The sequence below is a fragment of the Culex quinquefasciatus genome, chromosome 3 (assembly GCF_015732765.1).
Source record: "Culex quinquefasciatus strain JHB chromosome 3, VPISU_Cqui_1.0_pri_paternal, whole genome shotgun sequence".
Taxonomy (NCBI): domain Eukaryota; kingdom Metazoa; phylum Arthropoda; class Insecta; order Diptera; family Culicidae; genus Culex; species Culex quinquefasciatus.
In genome coordinates, this window is record NC_051863.1 from 166,063,249 (window position 1) to 166,084,970 (window position 21,722).

Genomic DNA, 21,722 nt, shown 5'->3' on the forward strand with positions numbered 1-21,722 from the left:
TTACTCACCAATTGACGGCCGAATGACCGCGACGGGGACCTTATCCGCAAACTGCCGAACAAGGTCTTCTGCGAGTGCCTTTGTGAACGCGTAGGTGTTTGGCCACGGTTCGATGATTTTGCGACTGAGCACCTCGAAGCTTTCCTCGTCCTGTTCCATCTCCACCAGTTTGATCAGCAGGTGCGGATCAACCTGTGGCTTGTAAAACTTCTCCTCGATGGTATTACGAGTACAGTTGGAAAATGCCGTTGAAATGTACACAAACACGTCCAGCACTTTGGCCTGAGCTGCGATCTTCAGCACCTCGAGCGTGCCGCGCACGTTCGTCTCAACGGATTCCTTGAGTGACTCGTCGAACCTCACGTCGGCAGCCGCGTGGAAGAAAATGTTGGCATTGTTGACTACATACGACAAATCGTCGTTGCTAATCGATAGCTGATTCTTGCTGATATCCCCGTCAATGATCTTGATCTTGTCGTGGTAGTGTTCCGGATTGCTGTGATAGGTGGTGAAGATCGGTTCCGAGCCCAGAATCGAAGCCAACCGCTCGTACGGAGTTTTGCCCTTTTTAGCACGCGACAAGAGTAGTATCTCTGATACGCCACACCTAAATCCAACGTGTTACATGGAAATCAGTCAGATCTCAGCAGAAATTAATTTATTGAAACTTACCGTATCAATTTTTCCACGTAGAGTTTCCCCAAAAATCCAGTACCTCCAGTCAGGAACACAATTTTCCCATGGTAGAAATCTTTCAGCGGGGACCGGTACCGCTCGAACTCGTCCAGGCTCGCCTTTCCGGAGCCAAGGAGGAGCTGCGGCGGCAGCTCGACATCGAGAGGCACAACTGGTTCAACGGTTTCCATCGTACTGACTGGTGAGGATCGCGTTACGGCGCCCGCGTTAGCAACGAATTCGTCGTTTAATCGAGGTGCATTTTGGGGCTGGTATTGCACACATCACACAGCGCACCAGTGCGAGGTAAGGTCATGGCGGCCACGCGGTGGATGATTTTCGGAAATAAGAACTTTGGCAAAATGTTTATTTTGCCGGTTTCATTGAACAATTTGCGCGAGTGATAAACTTTATACACCTATCTCGGTTGAGTGCTTTTATCAGTTCCTCCTGGTGCTTCTTTCAAGCAAATTGTGTCCAACTATCAACTTTTGGGTGTAGTTTATTCTAATGTGACTTCTCTCATTGTAGGCCCTGTGTTCACTGGCAGACTGTTGACCGTAGGTCGTCTTTAACACAGAATGGCCTCATGGTCATTTGATATTCAAAGTCAACTGAAGTAGATATCGAGGGCAGCAAAAAATTCAACCTGAACATTGCCCGAGTGACACGTTTTAAGTTGCGCTTCGCGATAGGGCGCGAGGAGCGCGGCCTTCAGTACGACGGTTTTTGGTACTAAGATTCCCGATGTTTTTTTATTCTGTAGAATGACTAATTATACAAACGGTTGTTTTGTGCTTTCTGTAAAATTTTATTGGTCTTTTTCTAAAAAAGAATTGTAGCAGCAATTATTCTAAGCTTTAATTTCAAGAAAAAAAATAAAAATTCGGTTATGTGAAAGTAAAATTTTTTTTACAGAATATGTATTATGTTAACCAGCGAATCATTTTTCAATTATTCATTCAAGTTGCAAATGATTTTTTCATTGTAACTTAGGGTAGACGCATCTGTTTTGGATCTACCTTGTTTTAGATGACATCCTTCCGAATCAAATGCAACAAGAATAATCCAAATCGGATGAGTTTTCACCGAGATACAGCCGGATGAAGTTGCATTTCCAACTTTTTTGACCCCCTTGGTGCTTTGCGTATGTTTTGACTTCGTTGGTGCTACAAGTGATAAGAAACTGTTGCTCCTTGTGATGAAGTTATAGGTTTAACCATTTACGCCTAACGGTAGACAACCTATTGCAAACACCGTCTTCATTTTGTGTCATGCAACACACACCGCACGGCGTGTTTTCTGGACAACCTTAAGGAGAAAAAATAGTCATCGCTACTTTCAAATGGATCTTATAGGAAATTTTCTCAGCTTTCCAATGCTTCTAAGAGCGAAATGTTTCATCGGGTGATTTCTGAGATATCTATGTTTTAAGTTTTTTGTTTTAAAATCAATAATCATTTATTGGAAACTTTTAAATAACAGTCCAGGAAACTTGTCAAATGATGTGTTTCATGTGTCATTAAATCTTCATAATGTAATAAATAAGACAAGAAACAACTTTGTAGAAGATTGTAAACTGCTAAACAATTTGAAAATGAAGTTTTAACCCAATTTTTGAATATGTGGGATTTATTCATAACTTAAAATCATAAAACCGCATTAAAATAATATTTTTACAAGAACAAAAAGATAATTACTTAATTGTTGTGTACAAATAACACCGGTGTGCTCTGATTCAGTTCAGTTGTCTGCCTGTGTGGATCAATCGGACCGCGCACTGGACTAACAATCCAGAGGTCGCTGGTTCGAATCCCGAGGCGGACGCAAAAAATTCTAAGTGTAAATATAGGTATTCGGTGCCCTCTCCCCGTGCCATACCTTCACACTTCGGAGACCCGGGAGGCGGAGTCTTGTCGCAAAAAGAACGATACACACCTGTGGAACCGTTGACGAAACCGCAAGGTATAAGAGGGCCACATCATAAGGTGTTACGTCGATTCCGTTCCGCTCTGATTCAACTTGGAAATAGCTGAGATTGATAGGGTATTACAAGATTTTTATGAATAAATATCATATTTCCTTAATCAAACATTAACCAGTTGCATGGATACAAAACATGTTAAATACTCGAAATTAAACTGCAAACTACTGTTGCAAGCTTTAGGAGAAATACTTTTCATTAGTATGAAATGATTGTTTTAGTTTTTTTGTATTAAATGATCAAGGATTTAGCAATATTTTAGAAGTTTATAAGACTCTCATCTTTAAAAAAAAGCATTTCTTAATTTTTGTTCAACTAGTTTGGAAAGAAGGTTTCTGTTAGTTTATTTTTGCTAAAATTATATTAAATTTTTGCTTAAACAAAAAAAAAAGTTTATGACGGTGTTTTCAGCATTCTGGATTGGAAGACTCGAATTTTAATTTTTCTTTTAAGTTTATTTTCAACAAAAAACATTTTATAAAATTTTAACTTTATTTTATTCTCATGAAAATATGACTTTTGAAGCTTGCAACAGTAATATGTAGTACATTTTTGATTTAAATCATATTTGTATTTATGTTCCTGGTTAATGTTTGCTTAAGAAAATATCAAATTTATTCATTGAAATTAAATAATACCAATAACAATTACAAACTTGCCAAAGTTTTGGTTTAGCAAGCTAAATCAGAGCAGACACGTGATATTTGTACACAAAAAATATGTAGTAATCTATTAATTCATGTAAAAAAATATATTTTTACACTGTTTAATGATTTTAATTTCTGAATAAATCCTATATATTCATAACCTCAGACAAAACATAATTTTCAATATGTTTAGAGGTTGGCAACCTTCCACAAAGTTGTTTCTTGTCTTATTTCGCACATTATGAAGATTTAATGACATATGAAACACATCATTTGACAAGTTTTCTGAACTGTATAAAGTATAAAGTTCCCAATAAATAATAAAGGAATTTTAAACCAAAAAACTTAAAATAGAGATATCTCAGAAATTTCCCGATGAAACATTTCGCTCTTAGAAGCGTTGGAAAGCTGAAAATTTCTTATAAGACACATTTGAGAGTAGCGATGACTATTTTTTCCTGAAAAGTTTGTTCTAGAAAACACGCCGTGACCGTGTATAGCGCAACAAACTTTTTTCAGCTCATTGCGGTACGGAGTGACTGATTGTTATCAATTCATAGTGAATTTATTTAATTTGAATGGTTCAAATAATATAAAAACACCTTATTTTGTTTAACCTCGAGGCGTTTTTTGATTTTTTGATAAATCATAATATTGTACCAACTCCCAAGAAATCGTACAAAGTTTCCCCGTCCCGTCTCCGATTTGCGTAAAACTTTGTCCTAAGGGGTGACGGTGGGGCAGTATGACCCCTTCAATTTTTGAACATGCGAAAAAATAAACGTTTTTTCCATAATTTTCAGCCTGAAAAGGTGATGAGATGGTAATTTGGTGTCAAAGAGACTTTTATGTAAAGTTTGACGCACGATTTGATGGCATACTCGAACTTCCGAAAAAAAAACCCTTTTTCATGAAGAACATTTCACATTTTCTTGAAGAACATACAAAGTTGTAAGGCAGTTTATTACATAAAAATGATTGCTTGTAATCATCACGGAAAATTGGAATAACTTTTCATGGTTTAAATATTTCATTGAAAAAAGTGTTGTAAATCATTACAGTTGTTTTGCGATCATTAGGCTAAAAAAAACTAAGATGTTAAGATCTTTTTTGCAAAACACCTGCGTTGACATTTCCAGTGCAAAATTTGAAAGGGGCGGTACGACATTGCTCTTACGGCCTTTCATTACACGCGTTTAAATGGGACGAAAGGCCGTAAGAGCAATGTCGTACCGCCCCTTTCAAATGTTGCTCCAGATTTCATAAAACTTCAAAATATGTTTAACTGTTTCAATGATGCTCAAAGGGTTTTTGACGTAGGGAAATGCAATTTATATTATTTTCAGTTGATCACGTCTAATTATATATAAATTTTGAAAATTTCAGAAAAAAAATTTCCCTGATTATTTGCAACGGTCTTAATATTAAAGAAAACAAATTTCTATTTGATCCTCCTCAAAATTGAAAAAAATTTCACAAATTAATACAAATTACCGGTACTGTCTCGTGAATCGGTCTCCACTATAGAGACAAGAAAAAAAAATTTTGGAAAATCTTAAGAGATACCCCCTGGTTTGATTCTTTAGGTAAAAAAAAGCTACTGTGCAAATTTTGAGCCAGATCGGTTCAGGTATAAGGGTCGCTTTGTATCGTTCTTGTTTGTATGGGGAAAAGCACAAAAATGTATGGGGAAAAGCAAAAATATTAGGAATCGAATTAGGGGGTATCCCTGAGGTGGATTTTTTTATTGTCATCCTAGTCTGCACTTGCTCTGTGACCCGAGTCATGGTCACCGTATCATCTTGGTCGTGCTATCTTGTCTCACGTTTAGGAGTATAGGACGTCAATTTGTGTATCTTTCAATAAATCACTTTTTTACTTTCTCGCACTCTTAAAAATAGATTGCACTTGAATTAGCTCTTATCGATCATGCTATCCTGACACACCCTACAAGTGTAACAAGTTGCCAAAGGGATTTTTAACCAAATGCCGTTTTGTCATTTTTGCAAGCACGACACTGTTTACAGTTTTGATTTGGGACATTGCACGTATTTTTCACACACTTTTTTTTCACGAAAAGTGACGTGCGACAAGATAGCACGATCACGTCAATATCGTACCGCACTTGAAGAACAGGTTTTGCATTACATGCATGTAAACATTATGTAACACTTGTTAATAAGGTGACGCTTGCCGCCGGTGTTATTATACCTACCAGCTGTATTGAGTTCCGGTCATCGCGGATCATCGAAGTGAGAAAATTGGTCTCCAAGTAATAAAACTAAACAAATCAAGAGCAATAATTTAACTTTATTTGATCGAGTTTCAACACCCGTCGGAATGATACCCTATCGCGAAGGTTAGAATCGACGGGATCTTTCCTACGTTTTATCACTAAATACACCTGTGTAGCTTAAACCTAGAGGGAACTTAACGGGTAACAAAAAAAATAATGTACAAGTTTTTGGCCGCTCCATTCGTTCCAGCTTCCATCGACGGAAACCGGAGAAAAAACAAAATCTTTGAGCACACGGCGGAAGCGGAAACACAGCAGCGTGGGGTCTGAAGAAAACACAACCTATACACAACAAAGTTCTACTCTCTAGAATGTTACTCAATGGTGGCCTCAAAACAGGAACCACTTGAAGATGTAGAAGATCAGTGCCAGCCAGAAGAAGTAGTACGCGGCCACGATGAAGTAGTGCACGAAGCGCATCTGCCGGTGCCGCTTCTTGGCCTCCTCCAGGTTGTCCATCGGCTCGTTGGCGATGTGTCGTCGCAGGCCGTGGATGTACGTCCAGAAGTAGTCGGGCCAGTTGAGCTTGGCGATATCACACGGGAACATGGCCTGATCGTCCGGGGACAGTCTGCAAAGGTGTTGCATAGGAGTGTTTAGTCGATTGAAGTTCTTTTTTTTATAATTTTGACGGAACTTACTTTTTGACCAGGGCCCGCATGTTTTCCTTCTCAAAGTGCCACCGGCCGTTGGCAAAGTACGAGATGACGGTGGCGAACTTGTGCACCTTCCTGTACAGGTCCATGATGCTGGAAAATAAGAAAGAAGTATGGAATAAATTATAACATTTTAATAAGGGAGTTTGGGAGACCCGAGCAGGTGGAAATAAATAAAAAAATCATGTTCTGTTATTGTTAGGACAAATAACTCGTTCTGTTGCCTAAAAATACTACAAACAATATGGTATTGATAAGATATATTTTTTCGATAGTAAGTAACTAAATTCAATATCAAATTCTTATTATTAGCTAATTGTAAATGTAAATACTATTGCTTGGTTCCAACTAAATATAATATTTTTTTCAAATGCTGAAAAAAAGTAAACATTGCCTGACGGCTAGCAAATTTTGTTCAACCTTTGTAAAAATGTTAAATTTAACAGTGACCAGACAAAATCTCCAAGTAAGTAAATGAACAAAATGTTTTAAAGTTCTAACGAAAACTTAAAAATGAAATATTTCGTCATGCACAGATTTTTCGATCCAACTGTATGATTCTTTTAATTATTAATATTCCAATAATCAAAAGAATATTCCAATAGAGAAGTTCTCTACGAAATCGATCTTTTTCTAGTTTTAATTTTTGTAATTTTTTAATCCGGCTGAAACTTTTATGGGGCTTTCGATATGCCCAAAGAAGCCATTTTGAATTAGTTTGACCGTTTCCATCCATTTTCCATATAAATTTGTCAGCTGTCCATACAAAAATGATGTATGAAAACTCAAAAATCTGAATCTTTTGAAGATATTTTTTGATCGATTTGGTGTCTTCGGCAAAGTTGTATGGATAAGGACTACACTGAAAAAAATGATGCAGAGTAAAATTTTTTTGGTGATTGACTTGATTTGTAAAATACACTTTTTTTTATTTTTTTCATCAAACATCAAATGCCAACTTTTCAAAAAATTTCCAGGTTTCGCAAAACAATTTTGAACGGGTTATGGATTTTTGAATAAATATTTATTTTTCAAAACATCGAAATATTGGTCGCAAAAATTTTTAAACTTCATTATTCGATGTTAAATCAAATTTGCACTCAAATAGTATCCTAGTGAAATTTTGATAAAGAGCGCCGTTTACAAGTTATAGCAATTTTTAGGTGGCTGTTTTTAAACAGTCGCAGTTTTTAATTTTTTAAAATTAGTGCCCATGTTTGTCCACTTTAAAAAAAATATTTTTGAAAGGCTGATTTTTTTTCTATATTTTGCTCATTTGAACTTTGTTGATACGACCCTTAGTTGCTGAGATATTTCCATGCAAGGGTTTGAAAACAGGAAAATTGATGTTTTCTAAGTTTCACCTAAACAACCCACCATTATCATTATCTATATCTCAGTAACTAATTGTTCGATTTTCAATGTTAAAATATAAAACATTCGAGAAATTTTAGATCTTTCCGAAAAAAATATTTTAAATTTTTCTGGATCAAGACTTACATTTCAAAAGGGCCATACATTCAATATTACATCTTTTTGAAACGGATTCTGGAAATTTCTAAAAATTTAACATTTGATGTTCCCTAAAATATATCAAACAATATTAAATAAAAAAAATATTTTTTGGTAATCAAGTTTTAGTGACAATGTAAAAATTCACCACAATTTTTTTTACCGTGTTTCTTTGTTTCAGTGTAGTCCTTTTTACAACTACAACTTTTCCGGAAAAACCAAATTGATCAAAAAATTCCTTCAAAAGAAACAGATTTTTGAATTATCATATAGAGCAATTCCAGCTCAGGATTTTTTCTGGTACTTCTGAAACCGACCCTCATCGATTTCCAAAATAACATTTAAGAAGAGCGTAAGTTATTTAAATATTTTTGTATTTTGTAATTTAAAAACTACTGTATCTCGAAGCAGTTGCATCGTATCAAAAAGTGGTCAAAGACAAACTTGTAGTAAATTTTTGTCAAATTGTCTGAGAAATCGATTCCCACTATCGGTATGAGAAAATTTTGACGTTTAGACAACTTAAAAAAACAGTTTTAGTAAATGATTTTTGTATTTTTTAGAAGAGACATACCATCCTGTATTTTTCGTGAGACTTTTTGTAATATCTTAGGCTCCTCATAAAAATCGAACGAATCGTGACATCACCTGAAAATTTAACTATTAAACTTAAAAAAAGGTAAATCTCACAGAAGTGGCGTGTATCTTTCTTTCAGTGTATTTTTTCAGAAAGCCCGTCTAATTTCCTACATGTTGGTCTTTGACCACTTTTTGATACTATGCAACGGCTTCGAGATACAGATAAGTGGCTTATATAGGCCTAGGATAACATGTCTACAAAGTTTCATTGAAATCGGAGAAGGTCGGGTATAAAAGTACAGAAAAAATCCGGATTTGAGCTGGAATGGCTCTATATCATTTTTGTATGGAAAACTGCCAAATTTTATGGGAAATTGGGAAAGGTATCAAAAAAGTTTCAGTCGGATTAAAAAATACAAAAAAAAAAAAATAAAAAAAAAGATATTTCGTAGAGAATTGCACTACGACATTTTGAGGAGAATTTCCTCTCATCACTTACCGCGGTGTTCGTCGAATCGCCCGCAGATAAGTGTCGATCAGGAACGCGGGCACTAGGTGGTACAGGAACTTGTAGTACTCGTACAGGAATTTGCTCTTGGTCGTGTTGTGACACACCACCCACAGGGACCGCTTCGGGGGACAGTGTTTACCAACTTGGATGGAGTAGTCGTAAATTTTTTCTGCAAAAATAATGCGAAAACATGACGAATTGTAAACACGGTGTATTTCGGCACTTAGTTTGTTGACTTACGATACGTGATTGGGTTGTCGTTTCCGGTGACGCAGTTGTAGATTTTGGTACGAGGTCGGACCACACCCTTGGAGTCGGTGCTGCCACTCTTGGCCTCCACCGGACGTTCGTGTTTCCTGAGGTGATGATAGATAAATCTAGACATTCAACAAGAACCAAACCAAACTGAGTGGGGGAAGTGGGGATCAACGGGACACCTACCGTTCAACGTAGGTCTGCCAGCCGGCCGCCAGCACTCCGTTCACGACAATGTCCGCCGGGATGATGTCGCCGTTGTTTACGTCGTCCAGATACATCACCCGGATGATGCCCAACGCAATACCGGCGATAACTCCGTTCAGGCCGTAGATGTTGTCGGTCCAACCCTCGATCGGTTCCTCGTTGGTGGCGATGACTGAAAGTTTTTGGAAGCATTGGGTCAACGATCCTTCTAGATAATAAACATCGAAGTTGTTGCAAATGCACGCGTTCGAGTTTCGTGTAATTAGTCTGTCTGAATGCATCGTTCAACTGGCCATTGCCTTCTAATTATGTAATCGGTTGAACTTAAAGTCGTCACTCATTTGAATTTGAGGCGTCTCCAACTTAAATGCAAACGAAACTTGCGTACGTCAGAGCTTAACGAGTGTTGGCTTGTTTGGGCAGCTAATATTTGCATTAGTTACCAATTGTTAAATTCTATAATAAGTTACAAGAAATACTTACTAATGGACGGTCGGACAACGGCGATGGGGAGCAGTTCACCGAACTGGCGTACCACATCTTCGGTGAGCGCCTTGGTGTACACGTAAGTATTCGGCCAGGGATGGATAAACTCGTTAACGGTTTTGTTGATGTGGTCCTCGAAGTGCTCGTCCATGGCTTCCACCAGCTGGATCATCTTCTCCGGGTCCGACGGTGGCGGGTAGAACTCCTCCTTGATGGTCTCCTCCGGACAGTTGGAGTACGCCGTGGAGATGTAGATGAACAGCTCGAGGTTGATGATTTTCTCGCAAATCCTCAGCAGGTCCCGGGTACCCCGCACGTTCACCTCGATAGCCTTCTTCAGGGCCTGGTCAAAGCGGACGTCGGATGCCGCGTGGAACACGATTTGGGTATTTTTCACAATGTAGTCGATCGACTCGTCTGACAGACCAACGCCCGGATGTTGTAGGTCCGCGTCTAAAATCTTTTCAAAAATACCATCAAATCAAATACCATCAAATACACTCCAAATCATAACACACTTTTATACGATCAATAAACGCCGGGTAGTCCTTCTTGAGGTTCATGAACACGACGCTGCCAAACAGTTCGTCACATCGTTGCTGAACCGTTTTTCCCTTTTTTGGTCGTGACAGCAGAATAATCTGCTTGACGTTAATTCTGCAAAGAGAGCAATAGACAATAGAATAGAGAGAAAAGCATCGATTAGTATAACGTTTATTTTTAAAAAACGCGGTCACGACCAACCCGCAATGTCAGCATGGTGGCGCACATGGCAATTGAAAATTCAAATGAAGGAACCATTCAATAAACACTTTTCACCCGGCAGTTGAAGAAGTTTCGCGTGACAATGACAACTGGTCGGCTTCAATTTGCATTAGTTGTGATTGGTTTTTATTTGTGTGACGATTGAAGTAATGCCGGATATATTCAGTTAATTGTGCAGAACTTGGGTTTGGATAGAGTGTGGACTTTTTTTTACATTTTGAACTCAATTGACGTAATTTGGCTTGAAGTGCACAGAGCAAGGCTATGGCCAGTAACACGATTTGTTACAAAAAATATTGGTTCTTCTGTTTTGGCAATGAGACCTCAGTGACCCCGCCATTAAGTTCTTTAATTAAATTCTTTTATCCATCAAGTTAACGACTGACGACTGGTGTTTTGGAAATTTCGAAAATGGACTGCTAGACAATGTAGAGAATGAGTCATCGTCTAAAACAATTCTTTTTGAATCTAAGTGAGCATTTCAAAACAATATATCAAAAGTTGTATTATCAGTTGATGGTTTATACATGATATATCAGCAAATATTTTACAAATTGCAAATTTGCAATAGTCACAAAATGTCATATTTTTAACCAGTTTATTGCCAATGTTCGCATAAATGTTTTGAGTTCCACAAAACCACAAAAATCAGCTTTCAAATCGACTAGATGATTATGAGCAGTTCTCCCAGATTTCGGTCATTCGTTTTTTTGCATTTTTTAATCCGACTAAACATTTTTTGGTGCCTTCGGTATGCCCAAAGAAGCCATTTTGCATCATTTGTTCGTTCATATAATTTTCCATACAAATTTGGCAGCTGTCCATACAAAAGTGATATGTGAAAATTCAAAATTTTGTATCTTTTGAAGGATTTTTTTGATCGATTTGGTGTCTTCGGCAAAGTTGTAGGTATGCACACAAAAAAATATTTCCGAATGTTACATCATTTATGATGTAACACTTTTGCACGACATTAAACATTTATATTTAAATGCAATTTGATGTAAATTTGCAACAAATTATACGTAAAAACATTATTTTTCGTGTGATTCAACCATTTACGTCGAATCTCAAGTTTAAATGTGATTCATGTTTTCCGTGTCGAGCAAATTCACATATTTTTTTCTGTGTGGATACGGACTACACTGGAAAAAAAATTATACACGGTAAAAAAAATGGGTAATTTTTTTTAATTTTTTGTCACTAAAACTTGATTTGCAAATAAACACTATTTTTATTTTTTTTCATTTTCTGATATGTTTTAGAGGATATTTAGATTACTTTTTCAAAACTACCAATGCGCCATGGGTTTCCTATGTACACAGGACCTTTTGAAAAAGTAAACGAGGTATCAAATGTCAACTTTTCAGAAAATTCCAGGTTGTGCAAAAAATCTTTGACCGAATTATGATTTTTTCAATCAATACTGGATTTTTCAAAAATTCGAAATATTGGTCGCAAAAATTTTTCAACTTAATTTTTTCATGTAAAATAAAATTTGCTATCAAAATTACGTTAGTGAAATTTTGATAAAGTGCACAGTTTTCAAGTTAAAGCCATTTTTATGTAACTTTTTTGAAAATAGTCGCAGTATGTCATTTTTTTGAATAAGTCCACATGTTTGCACACTTCTGAAAAAAATATTTTTAAAAAGCTCTTTTGAAATGGTAGTCTTGGTTTTAAAATTTCGAAAAAAAAATTCGAACAGGTCGTAAAATTTTACGAATGTTTCATATTTAAACATTGTAAATCGGATAATTAGCTGCTGATATATCGACATTAGAAAATGGTGGGTTGTTTGGGTGAGACTTCCCGAGCATGGGTAAATAACAAGGGAAATGCGTAATAATACCTTTCTCTGGTATCAATACCAAATTTTGGTATTCCTAGACCCTTTAAAATTTGTCTTAAGGATTATGCAAGAGCAAAATGTGGTATCATACCAATTTAAGGTATTGTTTTGATATAGGGACCATCCATAAACCACGTGGACACTTTAGGGGGGGGGGGGGTTTGGCGATTGTCCACGATCCATACAAAAAAGATTTTTTTTGTATGGACAATTGTCCACGAAGGGGGAGGGGGGGTAACAGATTCTCAAAAAAGTGTCCACGTGGTTTATGAATGGTCCCATAGCAAAATTGCAGAATTTGTCAATGATCGAACACCACATTTTGGTATTCTTTTGGTATTACAGTATTTTATCAAATTCCTCTGCAACTATGGGAAAATTTTGACCAATTTTGACAAAATAATTAATTTTGCGCTATAATGATGTCTCAAAGCGAATGCTTTCATTCAAAACCGGAAATTTCAAACTTGATTTTAAACATTTTTGATATACCCCCTATAGAAATGACTTGAAATTGTGGAAAATTTTCTAAGTCAGGATGGCACATTTTGGTATTATTTTAGTATTAAGGTGTTTTATCAAATTCCTCTGAAACTATGGGAAAATTTTGACCAATTTTGACAAAATAATTAATTTTGCGCTAAAATGATGTCTCAAAGCGAATGCTTTCATTCAAAACCGGAAATTTCAAACTTGATTTTAAACATTTTTGATATACCCCCTACAGAAATGACTTGAAATTGTGGAAAATTTTCTAAGTCAGGATGGCACATTTTGGTATTATTTTGGTATTAAAGTGTTTTATCATATTCCTCTGAAACTATGGGAAAATTTTGACCAATTTTGACAAAATAATTAATTTTGCGCTAAAATCATGTCTCAAAGCGAATGCTTTCATTCAAAACCGGAAATTTCAAACTTTATTTTAAACACTTTTGATACCCCCTACAGAAATGACTTGAAATTGTGGAAAATTTTCTAAGTCAGGATGGCACATTTTGGTATTATTTGAATATTGAAAGGTTTCATCAATTTTCTCTGAAACTATGGGAAATTTGTTTAAAAAAATTTACGAGTTAATTAATTTTGCGCTCAAATGACTTGAAACCCAAAAATGTTAAAGATGATTTTAAAAATTAGTGTGATATACCCACTAATATTTTTTTCAAAAACGTTGAAATATCTCTAAGTCGGGATAACCAAATACTTTGAAAAACGAGTCAATCGACAGATTAATGAATTTTGGTGAATTTCAATTCAGTTTCATTTTAATAATACTTATTTTTCAATCTTGTTATTTTTCAGAAGCTTCAAAAATTTCAAGCACAGGCCGTTCATCAATGACAAATGCATTCGGTGTGGTGAAGAATATCACTAATAACAACATGGAATCATCAGGTGAGTAGATTTGGCTGTTGCATATGAATAATTTCCGTTTTTTCACTAACTGCAACTGCTTCACTAAAAATGGTATGAAAATACCAAATTTTGGTATTACTTGTTCAAATAACAGCGACCATAATGTGATCTTGGTTGCCCAGTAATAGATGGTAAAATACCATGAAATCATACCAAAATCATGTATGTGAAAGACCACAGAAATACCAAAATATGATTTTCCAAGGGCGCGGGAATACCTTAAAAATAAAACCATGGCAATACCAAGTTTTGGTATTCAAGCAATGTTCAAAAATCCAGAAGACCTCAACTTGGTATTGAAATGGTTTTATTTTGAGGTATTATTTTACCCTTGGAATAACATGGTTTGGTCTTGTTGTGCCCTTACACATACAAGATTTTGGTATGATTTCATGGTATTTTACCATCTATTACTGGGCAACCAAGGGCACATTTTGGTCGCTGTTATTTGCCCAAGTAATACCAAAATTTGGTATTCCCTTGTTATTTACCCCTGCTCGGGTTAGAAAACATCAATTTTCCTGTTTTTAAACCTTTGCATGGCATTATCTCAGCAACTAAGGATCGTATCAACAAAGTACAATAATGCAAAATATAGAGAATTTTCTCAGCTTTTCAAAAATATTTTTTCAGAGGTGGGCAAACATGTGCACTTTTTTTTTTTAAATGAAAAACTTCGACTATTTTCAAAAAATGTCCTAAAACCTGATTTAACTTGGAAACGATGCACTTTATCAATATTTTACTAAAGTACTTTTTGATTAAAAAATTAATTTAACATCGAAAAATTAGGTTGAAAAATTTTTGTGACCAATATTTCAATTTTTTGAAAAAATCAGTATTGATTCAAAAAATCATAACTCGGTCAAAGGTTTTTTGCCAATTCTGGAAATTTCTGAAAAGTTGGCATTTAATGTCCTCTAAAACATATAAAAAAATAAATAATAATAGTGTTTTTTGCAAATCAAGTTTTAATGACAAAAAGTTGAATAAACAATAACCAAATTTTTTACCGTGTATCATTTTTTCCAGTATAGTCCGTATCAATACCTACAACATTGGCGAAGACACCAAACCGATCAAAAAATTCCTTCAAAAGATACAGAGTTTTGAATTTTCATACATCATGTTTGTTTGGACAGCTGCAAAATTTGTATGGAAAATTATATGAACAAACTCATGATGCAAAATGGCATCTTTGGACGTACCGAAGGCACCAAAAAAGTTTCAGCTGGATTGAAAAATACAAAAAATAAAATTGAAGAAAAAAGACCGATTTCGTAGAGAATTGCTCAGTTGATGGTTTATACATAATATCCCATCAAATATTTTACAAATTGCAAATTTGCACAAGTCACAAAATATCATATTTTAACCAGTTTATTACCTTTGAGTTTCACAAAACCACAAAACGTAAGCTATCACATCGACTAGATGATTATTTAGACTTATGAAGGTTAACTTTCATTAATTCTTATATGAATACATACCAGTCCATAAGAGTTAAATTCACTTCATCTCATCTGGAACCTGAAATTCCATCAAAAATATCTACCGAAGTCGCGTGTAAACAACTCGATTAAGTTGAACTATCTCGCAAGAGCAAGCAACTCAAATCACGAAACTGCAAAGTGTTTTTGACAGTAACTGTTGTCGTTGTCACCAAGGCGCCAGTTGGCGTGCTACAGTAAAACGTGATGGTCACCAATGAAACGTTTGGGCATTACCAGCAGCTGGAGCATGATCTTTACGACCGTTGAATTGTCTGCGCTTCAGGCGTTTACTTCTTCGTGCTACTGAAGCGTTGGCGAAACTATGAACTGATTATTGTATCTTGATTTATTGTACTCTATTTTTTTTGGGACGTTTTAAATGATTGTTAAAAAATATTTTTTTTTAGTAGTTTTCCGATTTGTTTAACAAATTACCAGTGGGAACTTCCCCTAAAACGGTGGTGTTTATGTCACCGTTATCGCAGATCGGCGCGTTCCCCGTGGGCAATGGTTCAAGTTCATTGTCAACTGGTTTGCAGATTGCTGAAAATTGCCACTGTCAACAGATGCTTTCCACCAGAGAAAAGAGGGGGAGCGAGAGCAAAAGTTATTCATCAGCTCGTAAGCAAAAGTATCCCGACATTTTTTTTTATCTAGACTTTATTTGTCCTAAGAAAAAGGTAAGTATTTAAATTCCGGGTTGGTTTCAGTACTTCAAAGCTTGATTCCAACAGGTTCCCGGTAGCAATCTGTTGACAGATGCAACGAGCCATTTAGGGATACTTGTAATGCAAAATATGGCACTTCTTTGGAAATCCCACGCAAGACTACACGCCAAATGAGGCTTGAACTGAGACTTGGTGCTGTTTGACAGTCATAACAAACTGGAACATTTATCTTTCAATGGTCTCGGAATTTGAAAATCAGGAAGGGTTCTCTTTGTTAGAAGTTGCAGCTTATCTGAGCGATATAAAATCAAAGAGGTGAAGATTGAGGTTTCCTGGAATATAGTATTTTTAACAAACTTTTGGATACTCGATAACAGAATCATAATTTGAAGCCAAGCACGGCTCATACTAAATATGTGAAGAAAATCAGAATTAAGTAACTGCTGACTCTTTTTATTGGTCCAGTGCAAAAAAAAATAACCTAACCCTAACAAAACCCATGTCCAATCGGCGTTAATATTCTAGCACCCCAAAGGTGGCACCCCTGCCTAAACACACCCCCCCTCTGCAGTCCATCAGCACTAGATGAAAAACACTTGATCATTAGCCAGCCCGCGCACCCTTCCTCGCCGATATCTTGGCACCAAAGATCGCGGAGGATCCAAAAGTCATTAGCTCCAAGTGGTCCGGCAGCTGCCGACCCGGCTCTGCACATCGATCTTGAACTTGAACTGGAATATCCTACGGCTCCTGAACCTGACCTCAAGCCGCGCGATGCGAAGTAACGCTGAACCGATCGAGCGGAGAAGATACGATCGGCTTGAAGAAAACATGGCAAGCTCGTGCTCGCCGCAATTACCCGGTAATTGTTGTTCACTTGTGATGTAGTGTTTGGGGGTTTTTTGGCCGGTTGTTGTGTTTTTTTGTATAGTTCTTTTGTTTGAGCTGTAGCCAAGAAAAAGATTATGAGCAACGTCAGCGTGGTGTTCCCAAATACGTCATAGTGAATATTGAAGATTGTGAGGTTTCAGCAAAAAATGATCATCAAAAAATGAGGAAGAGTACAAAGGTGAACGAATTGATTTGTTTGTAGAGGCAAAAAAGTCTTCAAAACTTGAGTTACACTACATAAACATTAAATTTTTTTAATAGCAATTTATGTTATTATAATGAAAGGAATTTAAAAACATTACAGTTCGCGGAACACCTGGAATTTGATAGTTTTTCAATGTGATGAAAAAAGGCAATTTTTGTCTTCTCTGCTATTTTAAATGATTTTTTTAGGCCTACAAATTGTTCCGAATTTTTTGATTTCAAGGGAGAATATTTACTGCAAACAGAGCATTCAAATGTAAATAAAAGCGAATTATTATGTTCAATTATTAATTTTAGGTAACATTTAATGATTTGTAAACTGTTTAGAATCTGTGGTTGTTAGGCTTTTAGGCAAATAGTTTGAGGACTTAAAAAATATAGTCTAACAATTGAAAAAATCGTATGAAACGTTAAAATGCTGCCCAAATAGCTTCTATTTGAAAATATTGTTATTGGATTTCCTGGAATATTTTGCTTTTGTTTCTGCTGTTTGTTTTCGAAAATTTTCAAATTTTGCTGACTCAAGGCGGTTTCAAATACACCCAAAAAGCAAAAACTAGAAAATTTAATTTGGTTTCTTGGACCTTTTCAAAAAGAAATAAAAAAAACTCCAAAAATATACAATCAAAGCAATCCACTTTAACGACCTCCGAGTGTTTTGTGGTCTCTGTTGCATGTTTCTGCTCATTTGTAGGCGTCCGAAGGTTATGTGTGGTGAGTCCTGCAAAACCCCTTTGACGGAACGTTTTATATCCCCATCCGATAGAAGGCCAGAAAGATAAGGCGGGCATCGAACCCACGCTCCATAGCAACTTAGGGACCTGCAGCCGAAGCCGCTCATCAAATATACTTATTTTATTATTTGTATCAAGGACTACCTAACTAATTTCAGGTCCCTTTAAAATTTCATGTTTAAAAGTCTAAACTTAGAAATATGTACCCTCACTGCAATGGCTTATGAATTGATATCAGTTGAAAGGTTCTCAAAATTACTGAATTGTAAATGTAAATCTTGGAGCTGAACTTTTAACCCTCTACCGCCCAATTTTTTCATTTTTTCCGTGTTCAGGAGGTCATTTTGAGCAACTTTTGTTGTACGAAAAACTTTATTTCTTTTGTTTAATGTTTTTCTTGTTCTATTTTAAGTATTCTAAAATGCATTTATCTTGTTTAGTTTATGTTTGTTTTGAAAGCCTATTCTAACACCTCATATCATTAAATTTTGCCTTCCTAATTTTTCATGTTTTTACAGTCACTTTTTCAACTTTTTGCTTGTTTTTCACATTTTCTGCTCTAGAATGGCAGCATTTTCATTTAAATTGTAAAAAAATGCGTAGAGGCATAGTCTGGGACCCTACAAAAATTACTGCATACTTCTTTTTACTTAAAATATAGGAAATGTTAGTAAAACATCTAAGTTGACCTCAAAAATGTCATTTATTAAAACATTGGCAAAGTCACATAAAACAAGTCAAGCATCCAATCTTAATATTTAATAAAATTTTAAGAGTTCTTCTATCCAATGCTTTTCAAACATAAAAAAAATGGTTGAAATTTTTTTTTTGTGATTTTTAAGATCGAAGCCCGTCTAAAGGCGGGGCTGGGTTGTAGAGGGTTAAATTCTAAGTGAAATTAAATAAAAAATCTTTAAAATTATGGGGCATTTGTCATCTTTGTCAAAAAAGACACATTATATTACACACTGCATGTTCAATTTTTATAAACACAAAAAAGTGGAAACAGATGGGATTCAAACCTAGCACTAACAGTAAGGACCACTCGGCCATCAGACCGATGAAGAACGGAAAGAATAAACACATATATAAGCTTGACTTCATGGTCAAGTACGTTTCGCATACTGATGGGCTACATATTTCTGGGTGTAATATTATTTACATAAAATTTCATAAAATAATTCAAAATTTATTTTACACCCAGGCCTTTTACACGCTGCGGGAAAACTACTTTTTTATGTGGGTAATTCTCCGCCAACTCACACAGCAGTTGCCCCGACCCCTCTTCGATTTGCGTGAAACTTTGTCTTTAGGGGTAATTTTTGTCCCTGATCACGAATCCGAGGTCCGTTTTTTGATATCTCGTGACGGAGGGGCGGTACGACCCCTTCCATTTTTGAACATGCGAAAAAAGAGGTGTTTTTCAATAATTTGCAGCCTGAAATTTGCGAAAAATTTGGTGTCAATAGGATTTTTATGTAAAATTAGACGCCCGATTTGATGGCGTACTGGCGGCATATTAGCCTTTTTGTTTTTCGCATCGGAAGCTAAGTCTAAACACTATTTTAGTGAAATTTAAGTTAAAGAAGATGCATTGGAATATCATCTACCACCTGGTGCTAATATCTCATTTTTGCCAAAAGTTGATAACGTCATGATTCGAATTCCCGGACGCTTCGAAACCCGGACACTTCATCTTGTTTTATAAGTTATTTGGATAAAAGTTCGCATTATGAATGTCAAAACTGTGTTATTTGATGAATTCTAACTTCAACTTTCATTTAAAGTTTGTTTGAACGCTGTAGTTAATGCCAACACAATTAAATACAATAAAATTATAAGTTTACCAAAAATGCGAAACATTTCACTTGAAATATTTCATAGGCGTTCGAAGCACCAGGAAGGCCAAGCAGAAATTTATGGTTTCGATTTAAATTAAATTCTAGCAATTTTTTTTATGAACTATCGATTGTTTTAATGTTAACAGCTTATTTGAGACCTAAAGAATGCAATTTACTAACATTTCAGTCCAAATTTGTGCGATTCATAAGTAAAATCGAGTGTCCGGAATTCGAAGCAAAAGTGTCCGGATTTCGAATCAGCTTTTATCAGTGTCCGGAATTCGAAGCACAACAAGTCAATTTAATTTTAAAATTCTGATGAAAAATTGTCAGAAAACACTTATTTTACATGCATTTTCTTGAAACTGACTGTTTAGTGTTTATACTACATCCTGATGATGTTTCTACATTTCCAACTTATAACATGATTTTTTTCCAGCTACAACAACAATGATATGCTACTAAGTGTCCGGATTTCGAATCATGACGTTATTAGCCGTTTTTTCAATGGTGGGCAGTTCAACTTTTTATTCAAGCTATTCTGGCAGCACTTGCTGCTACTGCCGAAAATATTGAGTTTAGCGTCCCGACGCTCAGGCAATCAAGGCAAGCTTCTTAATTTGAATTCTAAAACATGGGTGTCAGTGTGCGGTGAAATGTTGATAGTGCATCTTGATCCTTAGAAAAAGCCATACAATTTAATGACTAAATAAGCTTTTTTGAAACATTTTGTGTATTGATCTCAATCAATTTTTGAAAATTTGGGCGAAAAGTGATTTTGTCAGTCAATTGAGAGAGTTTTTTTTCTTATGTTAGCTTTTTTTCCTGGCATTATAATCTAACATTAAAAAAGATTTGAAGATTTGTTTGGACGAATTGTACAAAATCAAAGTATCTTATCGACTGATCAACTGAAATAGTTCGGTAAAACAGAAGATAATCTTCATTTTCAAAAACAAATTTTGAATATAATCAATTCAACATAAAGCGGAAACAAAACACCTGCTGAGACTGAAGCAAGTGCAAACACTCTCCAGCATCCAGTGGTGCGCTACTTCCTCTCAACGGGCAATCGATGGACGAAGGTTAGCTGAAGATCGGCCGGTCGATTGGTGAAGTGAATGTTTCCCCCCCACACCAGCAGTTCTGCTCACTTGACGCTCGAAGCCTTTTTGGGAGGCCTTGTGTAAAAAAACGGCACTTGATGACTCGTTTGAATAATAACTGCTTGCGCGGGTTCACTAGACTCTCGTACTCATAGACAGAGGTATCGCAAATCTAAGCATGGTGAACAGCCAATACAATAGGCTGTGAAGCTTAAGTAGAAAAAAACTTCGGGTTGAACTTGACGCACGCGGAACAGAACTAATTGTGATTGGAAAATGAAAGTTTTTTGCCTTGCTGCAGAACTTTAGTATTGACGAGGGTAATTGTTCGCGGAAACGAGCTTTTTCTCAAAATCAGAATTTTGTTTATAAACTTTGCTAATATAATTTCGTAAAAAATACACACAAGATACGAGTTAAAGGCACATCCTTGAAGAGCCAGAAAAACTTAAAAAGCTCTGGCTTAAGTATCTCAAAATTAACCAAAAGTACAACGATCACGGCAAATTCCCTCGTGCTCCATTGCTTAGCTCGAATGACTTGGCACATTAAGCGACGAACCTGTTTTTATTTTGTTTTGTTTTGCTTCTTCACGAATGCATTTCTCAGCTGCACTTCCACCCAGCAGCGGCTCAAGTCTCAGATCCAATCGCTCTATCAACAGCCTCCCTGGGAAACAGGACTTCACGTCAAGTTGCAAAATGAGTGAGTAAACAAGTTAAATTTTAGTAAACAACTGCGGAGTGATACTGCAACGGATTAAAAACAGTTCGGCGAGTATCGAATGACATCAGGGTGGATTTAAGTTCTAGGGAATGCAAATCTGGACGTTTTCAGGACAAATAACGCTAATTCAATTGGTAAATTTACGCAGACGCCAAGTTCTAACGCTCCGGTTACTGTCCAAAGAAGACGGTTTTTTTTTTCGTCCTCCGGCAAAA

General features: G+C 36.0%; 1 protein-coding gene across 1 annotated transcript in view; it reads right to left on the reverse strand.

The window, feature by feature from the left end:
• LOC6043701 overlaps nucleotides 1–21,722 on the reverse strand; it is a 42,034-nt gene that overhangs the window by 888 nt on the left and 19,424 nt on the right. Inside the window, 10 exon segments of the mRNA XM_038261334.1 lie at nucleotides 9–607; nucleotides 673–959; nucleotides 5,691–6,115; nucleotides 6,118–6,173; nucleotides 6,244–6,351; nucleotides 8,849–9,029; nucleotides 9,101–9,237; nucleotides 9,302–9,494; nucleotides 9,806–10,268; nucleotides 10,327–10,465. Of these exon segments, the coding sequence (XP_038117262.1) occupies nucleotides 9–607; nucleotides 673–959; nucleotides 5,691–6,115; nucleotides 6,118–6,173; nucleotides 6,244–6,351; nucleotides 8,849–9,029; nucleotides 9,101–9,237; nucleotides 9,302–9,494; nucleotides 9,806–10,268; nucleotides 10,327–10,465 (2,588 nt within the window).